General features: G+C 36.7%; 1 protein-coding gene across 1 annotated transcript; it reads right to left on the bottom strand.

Moving 5' to 3' along the window:
- Positions 1 to 1,670: 1,670 nt before the first annotated feature.
- On the bottom strand, positions 1,671 to 6,909 carry ttc29 (tetratricopeptide repeat domain 29; the record flags this gene model as incomplete). Its single annotated transcript, XM_079469042.1, has 9 exons — positions 1,671 to 1,954; positions 2,464 to 2,587; positions 3,372 to 3,460; positions 3,550 to 3,635; positions 4,430 to 4,642; positions 5,718 to 5,903; positions 6,269 to 6,444; positions 6,700 to 6,765; positions 6,830 to 6,909. 9 exons carry the CDS (start codon positions 6,907 to 6,909, stop codon positions 1,682 to 1,684), a joined length of 1,293 nt encoding a protein of 430 aa, XP_079325168.1. The 3' UTR covers positions 1,671 to 1,681.
- Positions 6,910 to 20,452: the final 13,543 nt, after the last annotated feature.

Genomic DNA, 20,452 nt, shown 5'->3' with positions numbered 1-20,452 from the left:
GCCCTTCACCTGTTCCCCTCTTGATTTGGACCCTTATTTAATGCCCTTGTGTCTTCTAGCTTGTGCTTGTTCATTGTGGTTTGTGTGGTGAGTTCTTGTGTCTTGTACTCTAGTTTAGTTATTTGTAGTTCATGTAAAAAGTTAATTTAAGTCTTGTTTAAGTGTAGTTAGTTTTAGTCCTGTCATGTTATTGTATCCCTGTTTTGTTCTGTTACCCCCACGTGGGTCTATGTTTTATTATTTATTATTAAAATGTTAACCCCTTACCCGCTGTCTGCACCTGGGTCCTCTGTCCTTGTCTCACCACCCGAGTTCTCGACAATTTCAGTGTTACAATTGCCCCAAACACTGCCACCGAGGGGGCAATTGTAACTTTTTCAGGTCATGGATTTCAAAAAATGTCGGCAGCATTATTTTGAGATTCTCACACCTTTTGAGACCGCATATGCCACTATTAGTTTAACTTAACATCGAGTGAGGTTATGTTAAGTGCGTTTTGTACTGTATGCATGCACACTGAGACACAGCCAAGTTCTGCATCTAACTGATATTTCTGCACTAGCGCATTAATGATACACATGAAAACCAATAATGTTAGCATCCATTTTGACCTCTTTCTCATGTGTCTTAAGTTTTTAATTGGTAAAAAAGATAATTGAAAAATGACTTTAAAGGGATAGCCCCCCCAAAATGTATAATTGTCTAGAATAACACACCTTAGTTCCAATACATTTCTTTGTTCTGTTGAACACAAAGAAATATATTTAGAAAGTATTAACAACTGAGATTTCTGGGGTAGTCAAAAAATGGCAAGGTAACCTAAAACGGTTTGATTTGCTAAAGTTCAAAATATTTTCTTTTGTGTTTAGCAGAAAATAATATACATGCACTAGTTTTTTTCTACTTTGGTTTCAATGGTGCCTCAGGAATCTCACCTGCTAACATTCATCCAAATATCTTTCTGTTCAACAGAACAAAGACATTTATACAGGTTTGGAAAAACTTGAGGATTTAGTAATTAATTTGAATAATTAATGACAGAATTGTCTTTTCGGGTGTACTATGCCTTTCAGTCTGCTTTTAACATAAATATCAGCTGTTTAAAGGAGTAGTTCATCTTCAAAATGAAAATTCTGTTGTCATTTTACTCTTATCATTTCAAACCTGTATGACTTTCTTCTGCAGAACACAAAAGAAGATATTTAGAAAAATGTTGGTAACATTATAGCACAGCCCCCCGTTCACTATTGTAACCAGTGCAAGTGAATGGGGTCTGTAAACACCTTTCTTCAAAATATCTTTTGTGTTCCGCGGAAGAAAGTCATACTGGTTTGAAATGATGGAGTAAATGATGACATCCTTTTCATTTTTAAGGTGAACTAATCCTTTAATAGCATCAGTTTATCAAATATAGCACACAAAACAAAAACAGACAGACTTTGAATATAACACAGAATTCATGAGGACTTTTCCCCTTCAAAATTCTTTAGAATCCATTACATTTTCATCAAAAAGAATCAGATACATTCACCATTGGGCATATGTTAAGACTTTATTTAGACTTTTCGACCAGTCCTTGTTCTTTGTTCGGTGTTCATTTCTTCATTTGCTCTCTATAAAGAAAAAGAGTGTGAGTGTTTGCATTATCTTACATATGGCAGCATTGCTACCTGTACGCTTGTTACAAAAAGTTTATTTGACCTGAGTTCTTTAGCTGAACAGTTACACACATGGGTTCAATAAAGTTGTCCTGTCTTTTCTCCTTCCACAGGATGATTTTCTGGATGCTGTGCCATCTGGAGATCTCTATGTGTTTACTATATTCCTGCAGCATGCTGAGTGCACAGGAGGTGCCGACACGCACCTGGGCTTTCTGCAGTCTGGACACTGATGCCATATTACATGCAATTTCATATGCACACTTAAAATATACATACGACTCATCATACTGCATCTGTACACATAAAAACACACAATTGCTGTTATGAATGAATTTGAATGAAATAATCTGCCGAGTGCATGCAGTAAATTACACAATAGATCTGTTGCAAAATCTGAATGTGCTGCTTTGCTGTCCAGTACCAGTACATTGATTGGCTGTCTTTTAAGGCAGCATCCTAATGCATGACTACATCAATATATATGCAAGATATTTCCCCACCGACTACTGGCTACTCAATAGTTTTCTGATTACGTAATTATACTTGGAAGCAAATTGATAACATTTTAACCTGCTGTCAGGTCAACGCTTGGGACTTTTTTTGTGTGTCATTACCCAATCAGTGCTGTCTGGACAGTTTTCCGTTAGTGATAAGTCACATGATATTCACAGCACTGCTAAAAATCTAAGCTCAGAGCAGGCAGCTAAATGAATTTGTCCTAAATGCTGTAGACAGCTCTAGGTTTTGAAACAGAGTCTATGATTTAATCTTCAGAACAATCTGTTTGCTTTTACTCTCTTACTCTAGAGTTGAGGATTGATCCGAGATATGTGTAGGCTTTCTCAAGATTTCTGTCCTGTTTGTTGCTCATCGAAATCTCAGCAAACTTTTCCAAATATTGAACTGCTTCCGTTTGCTTGCCCTCACTGTAACACACATTAAGGCGTCTTACTGTATATCATTCATAGTAGATGTGTGGATTTAATCGTGACTCCAAGCAGAAACATCAAAACATTAGGTTGTACAATAAAGATTCTACTATTAATGGCATTAGCTAAAAACATACTTATAAAACCCTTTTTTATTGTTACAAGTATTTTCATAATTGTTACTATAATAGTTTGGCTAAATGGCATTAAACTAGTTAAACATACACACTCATTTATTTATTTGAATGACAATGTTTCCACATTTTAAAATAAAAGTAAAGTCAATCAAATGAATACCCTTTAAAAAAGTAGAATATTTTTTAACTTATAAAAAATTACATTGAAACAACTAAACTTAAAAACATTATTTGCAGTGTAAATTACATGGTATGTGAATTATCATGAAAGCTTACTATGTTGTTATTTAGTTATCTCTAAGTAACCACCTTTTGCCTAGATTAAAGCCCTGCTCACTTTGGACATTCTCACAACCAACTTCAAAAAGTGGAATAACAGAAAAATCCAGTTGGTTTTAGAGTATATATTTTTTTACAAATGGAACATAGGGTAGGATACAGTAATACATAAACTATTTTTATGACGTGCTTATGACCAAACACATTTTATTAATTTATTGTTTAGTGCCATCAAGAGTCTAGTTTATGCAATTTGTTCTTCCCTGGCATTTCAGACCTTCAGTCTCTGCAGATTAATATCAGGTTTTGTGGGAATAACTGTATGAATAGCTACAGTATGTGTGTTTTGTGTGTGCACTTGCCACTCCAGAGATTTGGCAATGGCTCCATATGCTCTTCCCAGGTTATCCATATCGTCACGTGCTGTGGAGATGTCCTTATACACACTGAAAAACTGACACAGAATGCAACACAAATCTAAACTGTCCAAGACTAGGTAATTGCAGATTGTACAAACAAAATGTCTGTGTGTTCTGAACTGACCTGTTTAGCTGTTGTGTGGTCTCCTATACTCTGATATGCGAGGCCCAGTCTATAGGCCGCCTTTCCTTCTTGCCCTGAATCTCCTGCTATAAGAAAAACATCATGAATTAAAGGACCATTGTGTATTGTTTAGCGGCATCTAGTGTTAAGGTTGTGACTTGCAACCAATGGTTCACTCCTTCCCTTTCGAAGCACTACGGAGGCTGGTGACAAAATGCGTTCTATAGAAAAAACATGGCAAAATGGAAACAACATTTCATTTAAGCAGACCCGTGGTTTAATTAGATAGAAATAGCTCATTCTAAGGTAAGACAAACATAAAGCTTAAAAGATTCAAAACCTTGTTCACACTGGTGGTGGTTTGTATCACTAATGGCTGCCAAGTAGCTGTATTAGTAGTGGCTAGTGTTTCTACTGCTGTGTGTTATTTGCAGACACTTCTGCCTTTAGTTTTTGATCATAAAATCTGATCATAAAATAGACTATAGAGTGTCAGTTCAAAATAAGACCGTATGATTTTTTTTAAATAGCTAAAAATGAACATGATTAAATGAAGTGTTAGCATATGAATATTTCAGCAGTGCATAAAGTACCATATTATTAATGAGATGAAGCATTATCAAGGCAACAATCATAATTTCTTTTCAATCATTTTCATATCTCTGTATCATATAGAATAAATATTTGTATGGCATAGATATAGACCTATACTGTATGAGTTCCTCGGAGTAAAACTGTTTCTTCATCACAGTTAACCTTTAGTTACAGTTCAGAGTTTTCATTTGACACACCCACATCACATCACCACAACATGTCACCTAAAACTGCACTTATTTTAAATCATAGTTGTTACAAACTACCCTTGTGTTGGAATGCATACATTCTTTAGCCATTTCGTAGGCTTTGGCGAGCTTCTTCATTGCAAGCTCACAGTCTTGTTTCTGAAGCAACCCCTCTGCCAGCAGTGTGTACACCCTCCCCAGCTCTTCACACGAGCGTGAGTGATGCGAGTGCCCACTGGTGTCCTGCCACTTGCGGCACAAGGTCATGTGATAAAGCACCTCATAATGTTCTTGTGCTAGCTCCAGCTGACCTGGAACACACACAATAATTCTGGTAAGTTACTGACAAAAAGCCCAAAATCTAAAGAAAAAGATTGTATTTAAAAAAGGCACAAAGTTATTTACACAAAGTTTAAATAGTTGTAGGTTCTGTTTATACTAAGTGAAAATAGCAGTATTTCTGATGGCTTTCACACTTGAAGTTTAGTTCGGAATGGGTTCACGGTTCGCATAAAAAAATCGCAAATGCGAACAAATGGTGTTGATTTGTAAAGATTATCTTCATAGACAAAACGTGTAAACATCATAAACCCTTTGTTAATCACAGATCTTATTTTTTGCGTGGTACTACAGTACTTCCAGGTTAATCTCAGTTTATTCTCGTGTGTAAGACCTATGCAGTAGCCTACGCAGAGCCTGACCTCTCCAAATATGTAACAACGCGTCAACTCAACGTGGACCCTACGCTCACCGCAAGCACTGTGATTGGTGTGTTTGAACCCCTCCCTCAGGTCAAACAACTCCGCAATAGCGTCATGTTTACTCAAATGCATTTCCGAATAAATTATCTAAGTAAATTATTTGTTCTTCTGTATTTAACATCTTAAGTTGCAACAAAAGTGACTGTTTACTTGCTGCTATCTCTGCTAAAGTTCAGTATATGCTTGTGCGTAGGTCCTACACAGTTACCTATGCCGTAGCCTGCGCAGAGCAACACGTGCGTGGACACTGATGCGTAGTCCGTATAGGTCCGATGCAGAAGTAAAGATTGGGCTTAATGCTTCTCAAACGAGCTGTTTCTTCTTCAGCTCTTGTCTTGGTTACACAAGCAACACGTGCGTGGACAATGATGCGTAGTGGTAATGGTCTATCGATGTGGACAACAACGCAGAAGTATAAATTTAAGCCGACACATAGCCTACAGCGTGAGGCTACGGCATAGGTCCCACGCACGAGTATAAACCGAGCTTTAGCCTAAATTTTTTATCTCTTTGTACTCTGTGTGAATAGACACTCCGTTAAAGGCATATTTGCAATGGTTTTATGACAATTTTTATTACCATTATGAAAACACTCATCACATGATGTAATACACATATGTCTTACCCTTCTCTAAATAAATCTGTCCAATGTGCAAGTTGGCTTCTGCCTCTCTTTTGCCAGAGTCGATTTTTATTTTGCGAGCTGATTGCAGGGCCAGTTGAAAGAAATGAATCTTCAACCATTCATCCGCAGGTTCAGTGAAGAACCTGGCCAGACTGAGGTGGTTGTCATACACCTCCACATATTGTCCTACAACAGAAGGGAGCAGATGCATCATGAGACTGATAGAACCTGAGTGATAAATAAAACTTGTTACAGAACACAGAGGGCTACTTGTTGACATGATGTAATGTCATAAAATCACTCACTAAACGTATATTATTTTATTTAAATTACATCATTGTGAAAAGAAAATTATAAGTCATGGTAAGCAATTTCATTACACTAAATTCCTCATAACATACCGTCTGCCACTATTCACTTGCATTGTTTACTAGAAGGGAAATTGTTTTTGAACACGTGAATATGGGGTTTTTACTGTAATCCCATTACATTATCTTAGATTAAAACGTTAAAATAAATTGTCATCTGTATCCACACAGTAAATGCGTTACCGGCTCTTTCGGCAGTTTCAGCGCGGGCGAGGAAGCTCTGAAGTTTCTCTAGTTTGTGGGGATGCGCTTCAGCTTCATCCCAGCGCTGCAGCAGTGCAAACAGCTGCGCAAACGAGCGGTGAAAGCCCGCACACAGCAGCCTAGTGCAAATGTTTTGTCGCAATGGCTTCCTGAATCTCAAGAGATAAAGCAAAATCAAAATGTAAGCGAACATTAAAAGTGTCATTTTAAGCAATTACATATCAGTTTACCTAAAACGTATAGCTATTTAGAAACCAACAGTGAAACGTAAAAGCACACACACACACACCACACACACACGCACGCACGCACGCACGCACGCACGCACGCACACACACACACACACACACACACACACACACACACACACACACACACTCACACTATCTTAAGGAAGAATCGCATCTTACTGTGCAATATTATGATCAGTGAAGACTGGGGATTTTTCTCCATCAGATTTTGTTTCTAGGATGAACCTGAAGGACAAGAGCTGTAAGTAAAGTTTCTTGCATGTAAAACTGCTAAAAAGTTGAAGCTTACTTAGATGTTTTTCTTTGTTTCTGTGGATTGTAAATGTCTGGAAATAGAGTCCTCGAGGTGCGCGCCACCGCTGAAGACATGCTGGTTACTGAAAGAAAACATCAAACCTGAGCCTATGAACAATCTCGCTGCTAAAGTTAACAAATCATTTCGACATCTTTATTTAAAACCCGGGTTTTACCTGTCAGATTTAGTTGCCTACTTTCAGTTGACAGAATGGAGACGCGTTACCATAGCCACCAAACTACCATTTCCGGTCAGGATTGAGTCAGATTTAAACTTTATTATGCAGTAATTTCTTTAGCTTTGTAGTTCGTAACACCGGGTAATCACAATAGGTAGGTTAAATAACGATTTTATAGGCTGCAGAATAATTCTGCCTAAAATAACAATTAAACATAAATAGAATTTGTTTTGACTCTCCAGGATTTTAAAATGTTTTTAATGATAACAAAGACCGTTGACAAAATTAAATAGAATAGCTCAAGTATATTTATTGAAAGCCCAGCAGTGTTGTTTTCTGAACTTTCTGTTTTTTTAATAATGATTGTAACAGGTCTAACCGTGTATTTATCATAATTACTGAAATAGTACTGAAATGTATAATTTCTTTCTGTCGATCAGAGAAACTCGGAAAGTTTTTTGTAAAAAATATATTTCTATCATCTACATAAAAAGGTTTGGGGACTTCATTTTGTGACCACATGGGGTCGCTGTGTACTGCGTTTTCAATCTAGTACGACGCTTTGGTGTTGGTGTGTTATCGGTTGACGATTAGTTGAAAACATTTGAGGCTTGAATCGTTGACAAACTGATGCTATCACTAGTATGCAAAAGTCCTTGTTGTGTTTTATAATTATATATACTGTAAGCACACGGTATGCTGATTTTAAACTACATACAACATTTGGTTGTGAAATGTGGTCTGGTAAATTATTATTTCAAGGAAGGTACTGACAATTGGTGTTCATTCATGCACAATGAATCCAAATAATCCCATGCACTTCATGATCATCGATTATTTGTTGCAGGATAAGATCCCACCAGAGTTGTATTATTTTTGCAATTATTAAACATACAAACATCTTAAATATACACAAGCATCTCAGAATTTAAACAAAATTACGGACACATACATTAATTACACAATGAATTACATATTGGCCCAGTTTCACAGACAAGGCTTTGCTTCAATCACTGCTATCACTGAAAAATGTCTTAAACATTGATAACACTTTTCAATAAGGTGCTATTGGTTAACATTAGTAAATGCATTAGCTAACATTAGCTAACAATGAACAATTTAGTTTTCCAGCATTTATTAATCCTTGACAATGTTTGTTAACATAAACTGAGATTATGAAAGTTAATTGTTAGTTCTTGTTAGCTAATGCATTAACTATTGTTAACAAATCGAACCTTATTATACAATGTTACCAAAACATTTACTGGTGTGCATCTTGAGACAAGACATGTTTCAATATTTGTATGTTTGCTAAATCAAATTTGAATTTAATGTCTTGCCTTAAAAAGTAAGTAAATCCGCAAAGCGGATTAAAACTCAGGCAGACTAAAACTCAGGTCTGCTGTCCTTTATCTGTTCCTGAACATTTTAATTATGCATGTAATTTATGTATTTTAACCAGTTTGCTCAAAAAATATAGTAAGTTCATTTGATAAGACTAATGTAACATTAGAAAATAAAAAAGTAAACTACATGTACAGTATATCTATATATGACCCTGTGACTGTTATTTTTTTTATTATGCTTTTCTTTTAAAAGGATAATTCACCCCACCATGCATCATCACCCTGATGTTCATGTTAGCTAATGCACTAAGTAATGTTACAAATCCAACCTTTTTGTAAAGAGCTCTCCTGCAGGTTTCAGTCCAGGTCTAGAGCAGTACTGTCTGAAAGAGCGATATCTTCACCCCAGATGGGTTGATTTAGAGCATGAAAACCCCTTGAACAGCCCCAAGAACAGTATATATGATATAATAACCTTGGTGTGTGTCTGTGTGTTGAGTGTGAAGTTGTGTGAAAGGCTTTCACCCTTTTGGTCACCTGTGGAGAATGGCCTGAGGTGAGATGATAATGTCTAGCCACGGATTGGCTGAGAAGTAGTAAACCCACTATGTTACCACTTTCCAAAGCTCCACCCCCCATGCCACCCTACCAGGTTTTCAAGTGCATGAAATGCACACACTTTTCAGAAGCCTGACATTGCTGTTTAAAATATCCTTTTTTTATTGATCAGATGTAATATTGATGTAATATTCAAATTTTCTGAGACACTAAATTTGGGGTTTTTATTATCTGTAAGCCATAATCATTAAATGTCAAGAAATAAAGACTTGAAATGTTTCACTCTATGTGTAATGAATCTATATAACATTTTGGTTTTACTTTCTGAAATGAGTGACAAAACATATTGACGATATTCTTATTAATTGAGATGCATCTGTCTATATAATATATATACAGTATATTCTCTCAACATATAAAACAAGATTTATGTGATCAATGAACGTAGAATTTTATGAAAAGGCTGAACAGGCCATATAGAGCAAGTCTATTAATTGGCCCAAATCTCTCTCACCCTGGCCCCTGGCCATCCTTATTATTGAACCCTGCTTTCTAATTCAGAGTTTCTTTTACAATGTAGTTGTGCCTGATCTTTCACAAAACATCGTAGCTTCATTGCACATGTATATCAACATCCATAAAGAAATACTTATTAGTCAAATGTTTTAGGCTGACCTCCTCTTTGTTTTAGAGGCTGTTCAGCATTTCACGAGTAAGATTCTGGTCACCCCTTTTGTTCAGGGGTTCCAGTGTGTGCCAAGCAGAGTGGGTAGATTTCCATAGGCAACTGACCCGTGACCATGGGGTCTAATACAAAGCAGGACTTGTGAGGCAGTGAAGAGGGGACAGAGCAAGCCCCACATTAACACATGCAGAGGGTCTACTTTCAGATAATACACAACCTATGCAAACTAAATATCTAATTAGCATATTTATTATACATTTTTAATAAACACATTTTATTTACTATTTATACCTCTTAGAAACAAAATATTGTTTTCACAATAAAGCTTAATATTTGGAAAGCATAGAATAACTAAATCGAATAGAAGCACACCCACATTAAATAATACATTAAGCGCTAGCATCATTTTACTTAAAAGCTATGAGTCCAAGTTACTAAAGCTAAAGTCAAATGTAAATAAACAGTTTTACAAACACAGTGCTTGCAATAAAAGCCTGGCTCCTTTTGAGAAAATCCTGATTTGCTCAAACTCTGCCATATGTCCTAAAATCCAGTGTCCCTTACAGATATCATTCTATAATTATGAATGTCTTGTGAAAGTAAATTGTGATTAGACATTTTAACAGAAAATTCTTAGACTTAGAAGAATTTAATATTTGAATAGTGTGTAACTGTGCCTTTTACAGCTGCACATAACAGTTCTCATGTACACCATTGGGGGGAAATGTTAGCCTTCCGGTAAAAGCTTTAAACCCTTATGTTTTAAAGTACTATATACAGTACACCATATGTTACACCATTCATTTGGCCATAAAGCCATACTTTTACTTTTACCATGGTGATGCTTTATGTCAAACGAGAAGGATATATCGCACAATGGTTTTATAGCACATGGTGTTTGAATGACACATGAGTTAAAGGACTTCTTTGGTGACAAACTTATATCAACACTGAAAAGAGCTTATAATCATTGCCAGTTACAGCTTTGGCATCACACCCCGTTGAGCTAGATTTATTACAGCTGTGCCATGTTCAGCACAAATTCTGTTGTCATCTTCTTTAACATATGTGTCAAATTTTACTACAAAGTGCCCTTTTTGTATCATAAGCTTTAAGCTGTTTTATTTGATTCAGCATTGTATAATGCGTGTTATTTACTTTACACCCCAATAGACGTTTAAATCTAATTCAATTGACTTTCCAGCTTATTGGATTACTGATTCATATCTCTTTGACAATAATCGAATAAATATGTTCTCATGTGGACCGTGAGAAGTAATACAATTCAGTGTTCAACTCATTAGCAAAGTGATCGATAACCTTAAGTGTGTGTGTCAGATTAGTGAGACACCAAATATACAGCACATGTACAGTGGCCCCAAAAGGTTTTAGAGTTAATTGTTTAAATTGTCATGTAAAACTCATTTAAATTGAGTCAAAAAACTTTATATTGGAATACTTTTTGTCAAGTGTAAGATCCATATTAATAATCCATGACATTATGCAACCACTAAATCACCTTGGTTCTTGCAAAACAATCTTAGGAAATGTATTTCATTTGTTTGTCTCCTTTTTGATATGTCATCTGATGCTGTAGACGTTGTGTGTGTGTGTGTGTTTTATTTGGGGTTTTTAAACACAGATTTGGCTTGAAGATATGGGTAAAAATACAGTAAAGGAAAACAGTCTAAAAACGTTCCCTATAGAAAAGAATAACCTTTGCTAATGTGATGCTAATAACTGATTGAGCAAATTATTGAGTATTTGTCGGGGATTTGATCTGTATTAGGCTGGTGATTGGACCGTCTGTTGTGATTGACAGTTTAAAGTAGACAGGGATTTGCTTGCATAATGAGCTTTGGCCTGAAACAATAAACACATGTAATGAGATTGAGCAAGCGTGCCGTAGACTGCATGTTCTCATGAAACTCTGTCCATCATACCTTCTTTCCGTTCCTCTGAGCCCCATGCACCCACTGCAATGTTGAGTCATCATCTCTGGCCAGTCCAAAACTCCATCATAACAATTATGTTTTGAAGACAATAAAGATTACAGCCTGGTCTCTAGATGAAGCACACAGCGTAAACAAAGTTCTGAATACTCTCATGTGTTAGTGATATACTAAGCCTTTTCTGATAATATCTGTCAGTTTGAGCAGAGAGAGTTGTCTAATTTTGTCTTAAGACGAGATATTAAGACATTAGTAATGTTACCACCGTCCATATGTAATTGTCAGGTGCGAAGTTTGAGTTTAAATGACTTTGGCAAGTAAATAAAACTACTTGTAAGTCTGACCCTCATTGGTGTAAGCAATTTATAACGAAGACAACTATTTTCTCACAAAGTAGATTTTGCTAAAGTTTAAGTTTAAATATAAAGTTTATTTAGAATGGCTACACTCTTTACTCTTTTAATGTTCGGAACTCAAGCATCATACATCAGTATATTGTACATAAGTGCAAAGGGGGCGGACTCGGGAAACGATCACATGCCGAGAATTGAACTCAGGGAACACCTATCGGCACTGCACAACATATTTTGGAGTGCTGCCCGCTAGATTATTCGCTCCAACATATGATGAAATTGTACAAAATAAACTGCACGCATTGGCATGCCTCTGCGATGAATTGCCATTTGTTCATACAGCTGTATTAGAACAACGTTTTAGGTACAGTAACACTTCTTATTACAACTGGTGTACATATCTTCATTAACATGGTGAAGTGTACCTCTGTGCACTACAAATCAATGACATCAGACGTTTAGAGCACCCCCGCCTTCATCAACAAAGTCGATAAGAATGACTTTGCATAATGAATTAGTCCCTGCAGTGTGTGTCCGCACCTATCCCCTCTCTCTCTGCGCCGGACTCACGGGTAGATGGGGTCAGGTTGTTCTTCTTGGAATCAGATGTGATGTTTCCTGGGGAGGAAACAGCACATGTTCTGGCAGTGCTCCAGGAACAGCTCACTGTTTTCCCCATCCTAGGTCACTTGCAACGCACATGAGAGTTTTATTATTTGGCCGATTTCTGTTTTTGTTGATTGTCACTACAACAGGACAAAAAACACAGCTTACACATGTCATGACATTGGCATATTTTTGTGCAATGAATCTATGCAGCAATGGATCATTACACAACATTCCGCAGCTTCTTAAAAACCCTATATATGCTAAGATTTACAGTAGGTAAAATGGAGCTCAACACAATAGTTTCTCAAGGGACTTCGCTTTTCCATCTGTCACAACTTGTTGAGCACGGATTGCTATACAGTAACAGAAATGAAGGCTGGTCATGAAGAGCCAACAGAGATGGGCAGTAATGCCATCCGAGTGTGAGGCAAGAACGATGCTGTCAGCCCACATCACTCATTCAGAGAAGATAAGGTTCAGGAGTGCCGCTATCAAAAAGCAGACTGGCTGAAGAAAAAAACAGCCCGCAGCCTTTTTCCGTGCCTTTCCAAATACGTTGATTCTGTTGGGAGAGCAAACAACCATCTCTAAGCATGTAAATAATAAAGATATTTCTGAGAGAAACAATATTCTGCTGTAGATTTAGGGATGTGCTGGTGAAAGACATTTGTTGCCACTTGAGGTGTTGATTCAGTGCACATGAACAAAACGCCATGAACCATGAAACTTTGCTGGGTCTTCATGAAAAGGCGACTGTCTTCTGTTTAAGTGCAGTGAACAAAAGAAAATGACAAACAAAATTAAGTTCTATTTAGGGCAGAGATGCCGATACATTGACAAAGATCAAAGAAACATTGCGTAGCATGCGGGCACTTTGCAATCAGCCTGATGCATCTTCCCTGCAGGAGACAAGAATGTTCTGGCCTATAGTGGAGCTGTCTGTTGAAGTGAAGTTAACTTCCTAGTTATTTAAGTGTATAGCTCACAAAAGCTAGATAACCAGGTCATCTGAACTGAATTACAAAAACATGATACCGCAACACATCTAATTTTGAAATTGACTCAAGAGGCTTGTGAGTTTGAACAATTTCAAAATATAATATGCATAATTCCTTGGATTATAACATCTGACTTCCCAGCTAGAATTATTTTCTTCTAAAAATGTTCTCAGAATATTACCAAGCAATGTTGCATTAGTGTTTTCAGCTGGTAGTTTTTTTTAGTTCCCAGAATGTTCTCTTGAATGATAGGAAACATTCTCAAAAACATTCTGAACATGTTTAGTAGTAACATTGATGGAACATTATATTCTGATGTTCTTATAAAGTTTTCAGTGGATAGTTTTATTTTTGTTCCCAGAACATTCTATTGAATGATAGGAAAACGATCATTTAAACTATAAATGAACTGCGGACTCTCATGTTTTCTGGTGGACTGTGATCGTGGAGCCTGGTGGACTGTTTATACATTTAATTTACCCACACTTGAGTCTCCGCCTCCTTGTGAAGTCATGACAGAAATTATAGAAATTATTGAAATGTTGTCCCAGAGTGTGTTGCTCCAAGGAAATCTTTTTCTTGGCAAAGTCAGGAAAGTCGGACATAGTTAGTAAGCTTGATGACATCCTCAATAGCAACAAGGTCAACCCTGCCATTTTTCTTGTAGTGCAAAGATTAAATGTTTTGGGAATACGGGTTCTGATCATCCAGTGGCCTCATCCACTGATAGTATCCATAATAATTTTGACAAAAATCATTGTATCAGTAAAATACTTTTTTCAACTTGCAATGCATACTGGGTGCCGATATATATATTACAAAACTCCTCCATGACCCATGACTACCAACATGCATTGCAGCATACATAAATTACGCAACAAACTGTCTTACTGTCGATTTTGTTATGATTCAGTCATGAACTCAATGTTCTGAAATGTAACATAAAAGGTACAGGTAATTTTTGGATCAATGTACATAGTAAGTCTAATCTAATTAAAATAAATCAAAGTAAAATTAACATATTTTCTATAAAAACAAATTGTCAGCGACTTCTGATTCTTTATACCAGCATAGCAGTGATGTATTTATGAACTATTTCACAAATAAAATCCAAGATATTAGATATCATACCTACAAATCTACTGAAAGAGATGCTCCCAGAAATTATAGATCCTCTACTTATTATTGTTAACTCAACTCATATGTTCCTTCCTCCAAAGGAATGAGATTAATGAAGATTTCCAGTCTGGATTTAGAGCATCACAGTACAGAGACTGCTCTGATTTGAGTTACAAATGATCTGCTTATGGCGTCTGACCGAGGTTGTATCTCCTTATTGGTGCTGCTAGATCTTAGTGCTGCATTCAACATTCGACATTGACCACAGCACGCTCCTACATAGACTAGAAAATTATGTCGGTATTAAGGAAATAACTTTGAAATGGCTTAGATCTTATTTATGCGACCGTTTTCAATATGTAGCAATAAACAATGTGCTATCACGCAAATCGCAAGTCAAGTACGGTGTACCACAGGGCTCAGTCTTAGGGCCTATGCTCTTCGCATTATACATGCTACCTCTAGGAGATATAATAAAGCAACACGGAGTAAGCTTTCACTGTTATGCTGATGATTCGCAACTTTATATTTCCTCGAAGCCTCATGAAACACAGCAATTCCATCGAATAGTGGAATGAATAGTCGATATAAAAAAAGTGGATGAGTAGCAATTTTTTATTACTGAACTCGGACAAAACTGAAGTGTTACTTATTGGACCGAAAACTGCCCTACGTAACAACCAAGAATACTGCTTAACTATTGATGGATGTTCCATAAAACCCTCATCTTCAGCTAAGAATCTTGGCTTTATATTCGATAGTACTCTGTCATTTGAGAACCAGGTCGCCAACACCTGTAAACTTGCGTTTTTCCATCTTAAAAATATATCTAAACTACGTCATATGCTGTCACCATCAGATGTAGAGAAGCTTATTCATGCCTTTATGACATCAAGACTAGATTACTGTAATGCACTATTATGTGGTTGCCCTGCAGGCCTATTACAAAAACTCCAACTGGTCCAAAATGCGGCAGCTCGAGTTCTTACACGTACAAAAAAGTATGAGCATATTAGCCCGGTTCTGTCAGCCTTGCACTGGTTACCTATAAAGCATCACATCAACTTTAAAATCTTGCTTATTACCTATAAAGCCCTGCATGGTTTAGCTCCTCACTACTTGAGTGAACTTCTCACGTATTACAGTCCATCATGTGCACTACGCTCTCAGGCGTCAGGTCAGTTGGTAATACCTAGAATTTCAACATCAAGTGCAGGCGGCAGATCCTTTTCCTATCTAGCGCTTATACTTTGTTACAGTCTTCCCAGCACTGTCCGGGAGGCAGACACACTCTGTCAATTTAAATCTAGACTAAAGACGCATCTTTTTAATCTTGCATACACTACACTATCATAATATATATATTCCAAAAATCTAGGCTGCACTAGTTAGATCAACCGGAACCAGGAACACTTCCAATAACAACTGATGCATTTGTTGCATTAAAGAGTGCAGAACAGTATTCTACTCTCAGCCAGTCTTGTCTCATTGTACCAAGGTTACTAGAGCGGGCAGGAGGCAGTCCAAGGTTACCCGAGCGGGCAGGGCGCAATCCATACCCAGACCTGACAAATGATGTGATGATAAAGCTGGACGAAGGACGTGGTGACTCTACAAAACTGCAGCCGCTATTAGATTATTAATGATAATTTTAAATCTAACTTTTTTTATTTTGCCTTGTTGTGCAAGCACTGTCGAGCTTGTGCAGAGGCTGCAGCTTTTGCCAGAGGGGAACTGGAATCCCCTGGTAAGGCCCAGGCCTCTGGTTTCCCTCAGAGGTTTTTTTTCTCCTCCAATGGAGTTTTGGGTTCCTCGCCACCGTTTGCCTGGCCGGAGGGGCTGCTAGAACTTTATAGTCTTATTTAATTAACACTGCATATAGGAATTTATTGTGTGTCTGATATTTGACCTGTGTTTTGACTTGCATAACCTTTTTTGTTCACTTATAGTCAATGTTTTCTTGTACAGCTGCTTTGTAACAATGAAATAATATATAAATAAAGCTGACTTGACTTGACTTAAAAAAAAAGATCACTTTAGTAATTTAAAGATGTATTATAAAATAATTTGCAATACAACTGCACTGTATATCCCAGCATCATCAGACATATACAGTTATAAGGGAAAATTGTTTAAATAAAAAAAGACTTAAATGTATAAAGCATTTGTTTGACATATGAATAAATGTTTAGGCTATTTAACTTCAAGCTCAAATTTGATTTTTGTTTTACCTGCAGCGCTCCATTTTTAGATTCCATGCATCAAAAACAAACTTATACCCCCAAATTTTGTTAACTTAGACGTGTTAAATCAATTGGAAAACTCTCCACATTTGTAAGATATTCAATAAACATTGAAAATCAAAAAAATCGCTAAACACATGACATGAGTATTTTGGGAAAAAAAATGACCATTCATTTTTAAATGACGCGAGTTCACTGCTCAAAGCGATCTCGAGATTGCACTAGAGCACTCAGACATGCGCAATACAAAAACATACAGTATTTAGGAATATATCTAAATATTTATCGATATTACCAATTACATTTACATTTAGGCATTTGGCAGACACTTTTATCCAAAGCGACTTAAATTGCATTATCCTATACATTTTACATATGCATGATGTCTGATTAGTCTCGTGTATGGATGGATACATTAAAAAAGTCTCAAAATGGGTAGTTATAGGTCTTAGTAGTTTTACATACAGTATGTTGATGTACTGTATGTTGTTTTAGTTGTCATTATTGGTTACCCATTGATAGTTGAGTAGTACACCTTAAACTTAAAATGGTATAGAAGATATAGAATAAAAGAGCTCCTTCTTACTTTAGTTCCTAATTCTTTAGGGTAATTGAGAAACATATTTACAATACCAGACAGATTCTGATGGACATTACATTATGTCGTCACAAGTGTCGCACAGTTACCTGTGAATGTTAAGTATTTCAAATGCAGTGGGTTTTAGTTTAAAAGTCAAAAGTTGGTTATTAGAATGATGTATAGAGGTATGTGTATTAGGATGTTGAGTGAAATTTTATTTTTGTATTTGCCAAGGTAACCTGTCACCAAAGTTAGTAGTGAAGTCGTTCATTACATCAATGGAAATATTTTTTTAACATTTTTGTGTTTATCCTTGACAAATGAGTGTATTTTACTATTTTGCCTAATAAATCCAATCCACTCTGATTGGATTCTTAAACACAAAATTAATCTTCTGCTGGTTAAACTTTCCTTTTCTTTAAATCCATTCTACATTATTGAGCCCATTTTCTTCTAAATCTGTGACGAAAATACAAAGAATGTTCACAGATTCTCTCTGGGCATTAAACTGCAGTTAAAGAAAGAACTCACAGTTTGATTAGAGTCGTTAAAGTGGGTTTTTTTTCAGACACAAGTGAAAACAAATATATCTCTGCAAAACAAAAAAAGTTTGCACTTATTGCTGCTTTCATGTTCTTTCTTCAATTAAGGTAATCCAGTGGTTAAGGTTCTAGACAGGTAAAGCAAAGTTTCCTCCCTGAGCCCATGTACTTCAAAGGTACTGTGAGCATCACGTCAATAAAGAAAACACTTCTGGTCCTTTGTACAGATAGTTTGTCTGTAACTCCCTAGAATACTGGCAAATGACAAACATGCTATGTAGTCTTGTTTCTGTGTTTTGCCTCTGTAGTGAATTAGATCCAAATTTCACGTTTTGTTTTGCAATGATGTTTTGTAACATTGTCATTCCTCATTATTATTTGACCGCCTGACATGGAGGCAGACACAAAGCACACAACAAGCTTGTGTTGAGGGAGAGTATTGTCAAGGAGCTTATAAATTATCTGATTCATAAACCCCAAAGTCCACTGGTTTCTCACGTCATAGCCAGCTCAATTACAGTAATGATTATTACACGCAGATCATGAAGAAATTGCTAAAATATTACACATGACGTGCAGTCATCTAGGTTGTACATCTTTATTAGTTTAAATCAGGTTGACTCTTGTACTCTCCAAAGAGCTAGTGCTGTGCGTGAAACCTCACTTACTTTCAAAATGTTCCCATTGGGATACTTTTAAACAGCTCCCAGTGTAAGATTGCTGAAATAAGCCATACAAAGAGTAAAACACACAACTCCGGGCTGTTTAAACTGTTGTTTATGCTCTGTTGAGTATGAACTGTAAACCAGAGCTGGGTTCATACTAAATAAAGAGTGATGTTAGGCAGCTTAGCCTGATAATCAAAACAGAACATCTTACCATAATACAAGTTTAGGCTATCATCACTTTGTTAACAACTTCACTGACATCATGTCGCAGTGGGAAAACTCATATCTACACGAATTAGGTATGACAGACATAATGCCACAACAACTAGAGCAGATTAAGAGGTACAATAAGAGTTTACTTAAAATGATTGCAGCAAAGTTAAACCTTACTGTAAAGCTGTGTTATAGAAATGCAAAAAATGGAATTCAGGATTGTGTTTAAAAAAATTGTGCCCCTCAGTTGTGGAATTTTTCATGAATATTAAGAGCTGCAGCGAAAGATATTGTTTTTAGTAAATAAGTGCAACCATTGTGGATCATTTGCCGATGAATAAAAGGAAGCTCAGTGGCCTTCCATTAGGATTTTCCTCCATTGTACCTTTAGTCAAGTCAAGTCAAGTCAGCTTTATATATATATATATAGCGCTTTTTACAATTTTCATTGTAACAAAGCAGCTGTAGAAGAAAACAATGACTATAAGCAAAACATATAAGGTTATGCAAGTCAAAACACAGGTCAAATATCAGACATGCAGTGTTAATTAAATAAGACTATAAAATTCTGGCAGCCCCCCGGCCACGAAACAGTGCAAAACAGTATGCAAAAGGCAGCGAGGAACCCAAAACTCCATTGGAGGACGAAAAAACCTCAGCGGGAAACCAGGCCTGACAGCCTAGATCTTTGGAATATATATATTATGATAGTGTAGTGTATGCAAGATTAAAAAGATGCGTCTTTAGTCTAGATTTAAACTGACAGAGTGTGTCTGCCTCCCGGACAGTGAAGGGAAGACTCTTCCAACTTGATTTTGAAATTCTAGGTATTACCGACTGACCTGACGCCTGAGAGCGTAGTGCACGTGAAGGACTGTAATACGTGAGAAGTTCACTCAAGTAGTGAGGAGCTAAACCATGCAGGGCTTTATAGGTAATAAGCAAGATTTTAAAGTTAATGCAATGCTTTATATGTAACCAGTGCAAGGTTGACAGAACCGGGCTAAGATGCTCATTCTTTTTTGTATGTGTCAGAACTCGAGCTGCCGCATTTTGTACAAGTTGGAGTTTTTGTAATAGGCCTGCAGGGCCACCACATAATAGGGCATTATGTGACAGCATTATGTGACAGCATATGACGTAGTTTAGATATATTTTTAAGATGGAAAAACGCTGAAGATTCTTTGCTGAAGATAAGGGTTTTATGGAACATAGTTAAGCAGTATTCTTGGTTGTTACGTATGGCGGTTTTCAGTCCAATAAGTAACACTTCAGTTTTGTCCGAGTTCAGTAATAAAACATTTCTACTCATCCACTTTTTTATTTCGACTATGCATTCCACTCTTCGATGGAATTGCTGTGTTTCATGAGGCTTCGAGGAAATATAAAGTTGCGTATCATCAGCAAAAAAGAGAAAGCTTACTCTGTGTCGCTTTATTACATCTCCTAGAGGTAGCATGTATAATGCGAAGAGCATACGCCCTAAGACTGAGCCCTGTGGTACATCGTACTGGACTTGCAATTTGCGTGATACCTCATTGTTTATTGCTACATATTGCATATTTTCGAGTCT

Source organism: Barbatula barbatula, assembly GCF_947034865.1.
Source record: "Barbatula barbatula genome assembly, chromosome: 12".
NCBI lineage: Eukaryota > Metazoa > Chordata > Actinopteri > Cypriniformes > Nemacheilidae > Barbatula > Barbatula barbatula.
Note: the sequence above shows the minus strand (reverse complement) of the source record. Positions and strands in the feature narration are given on the sequence as shown.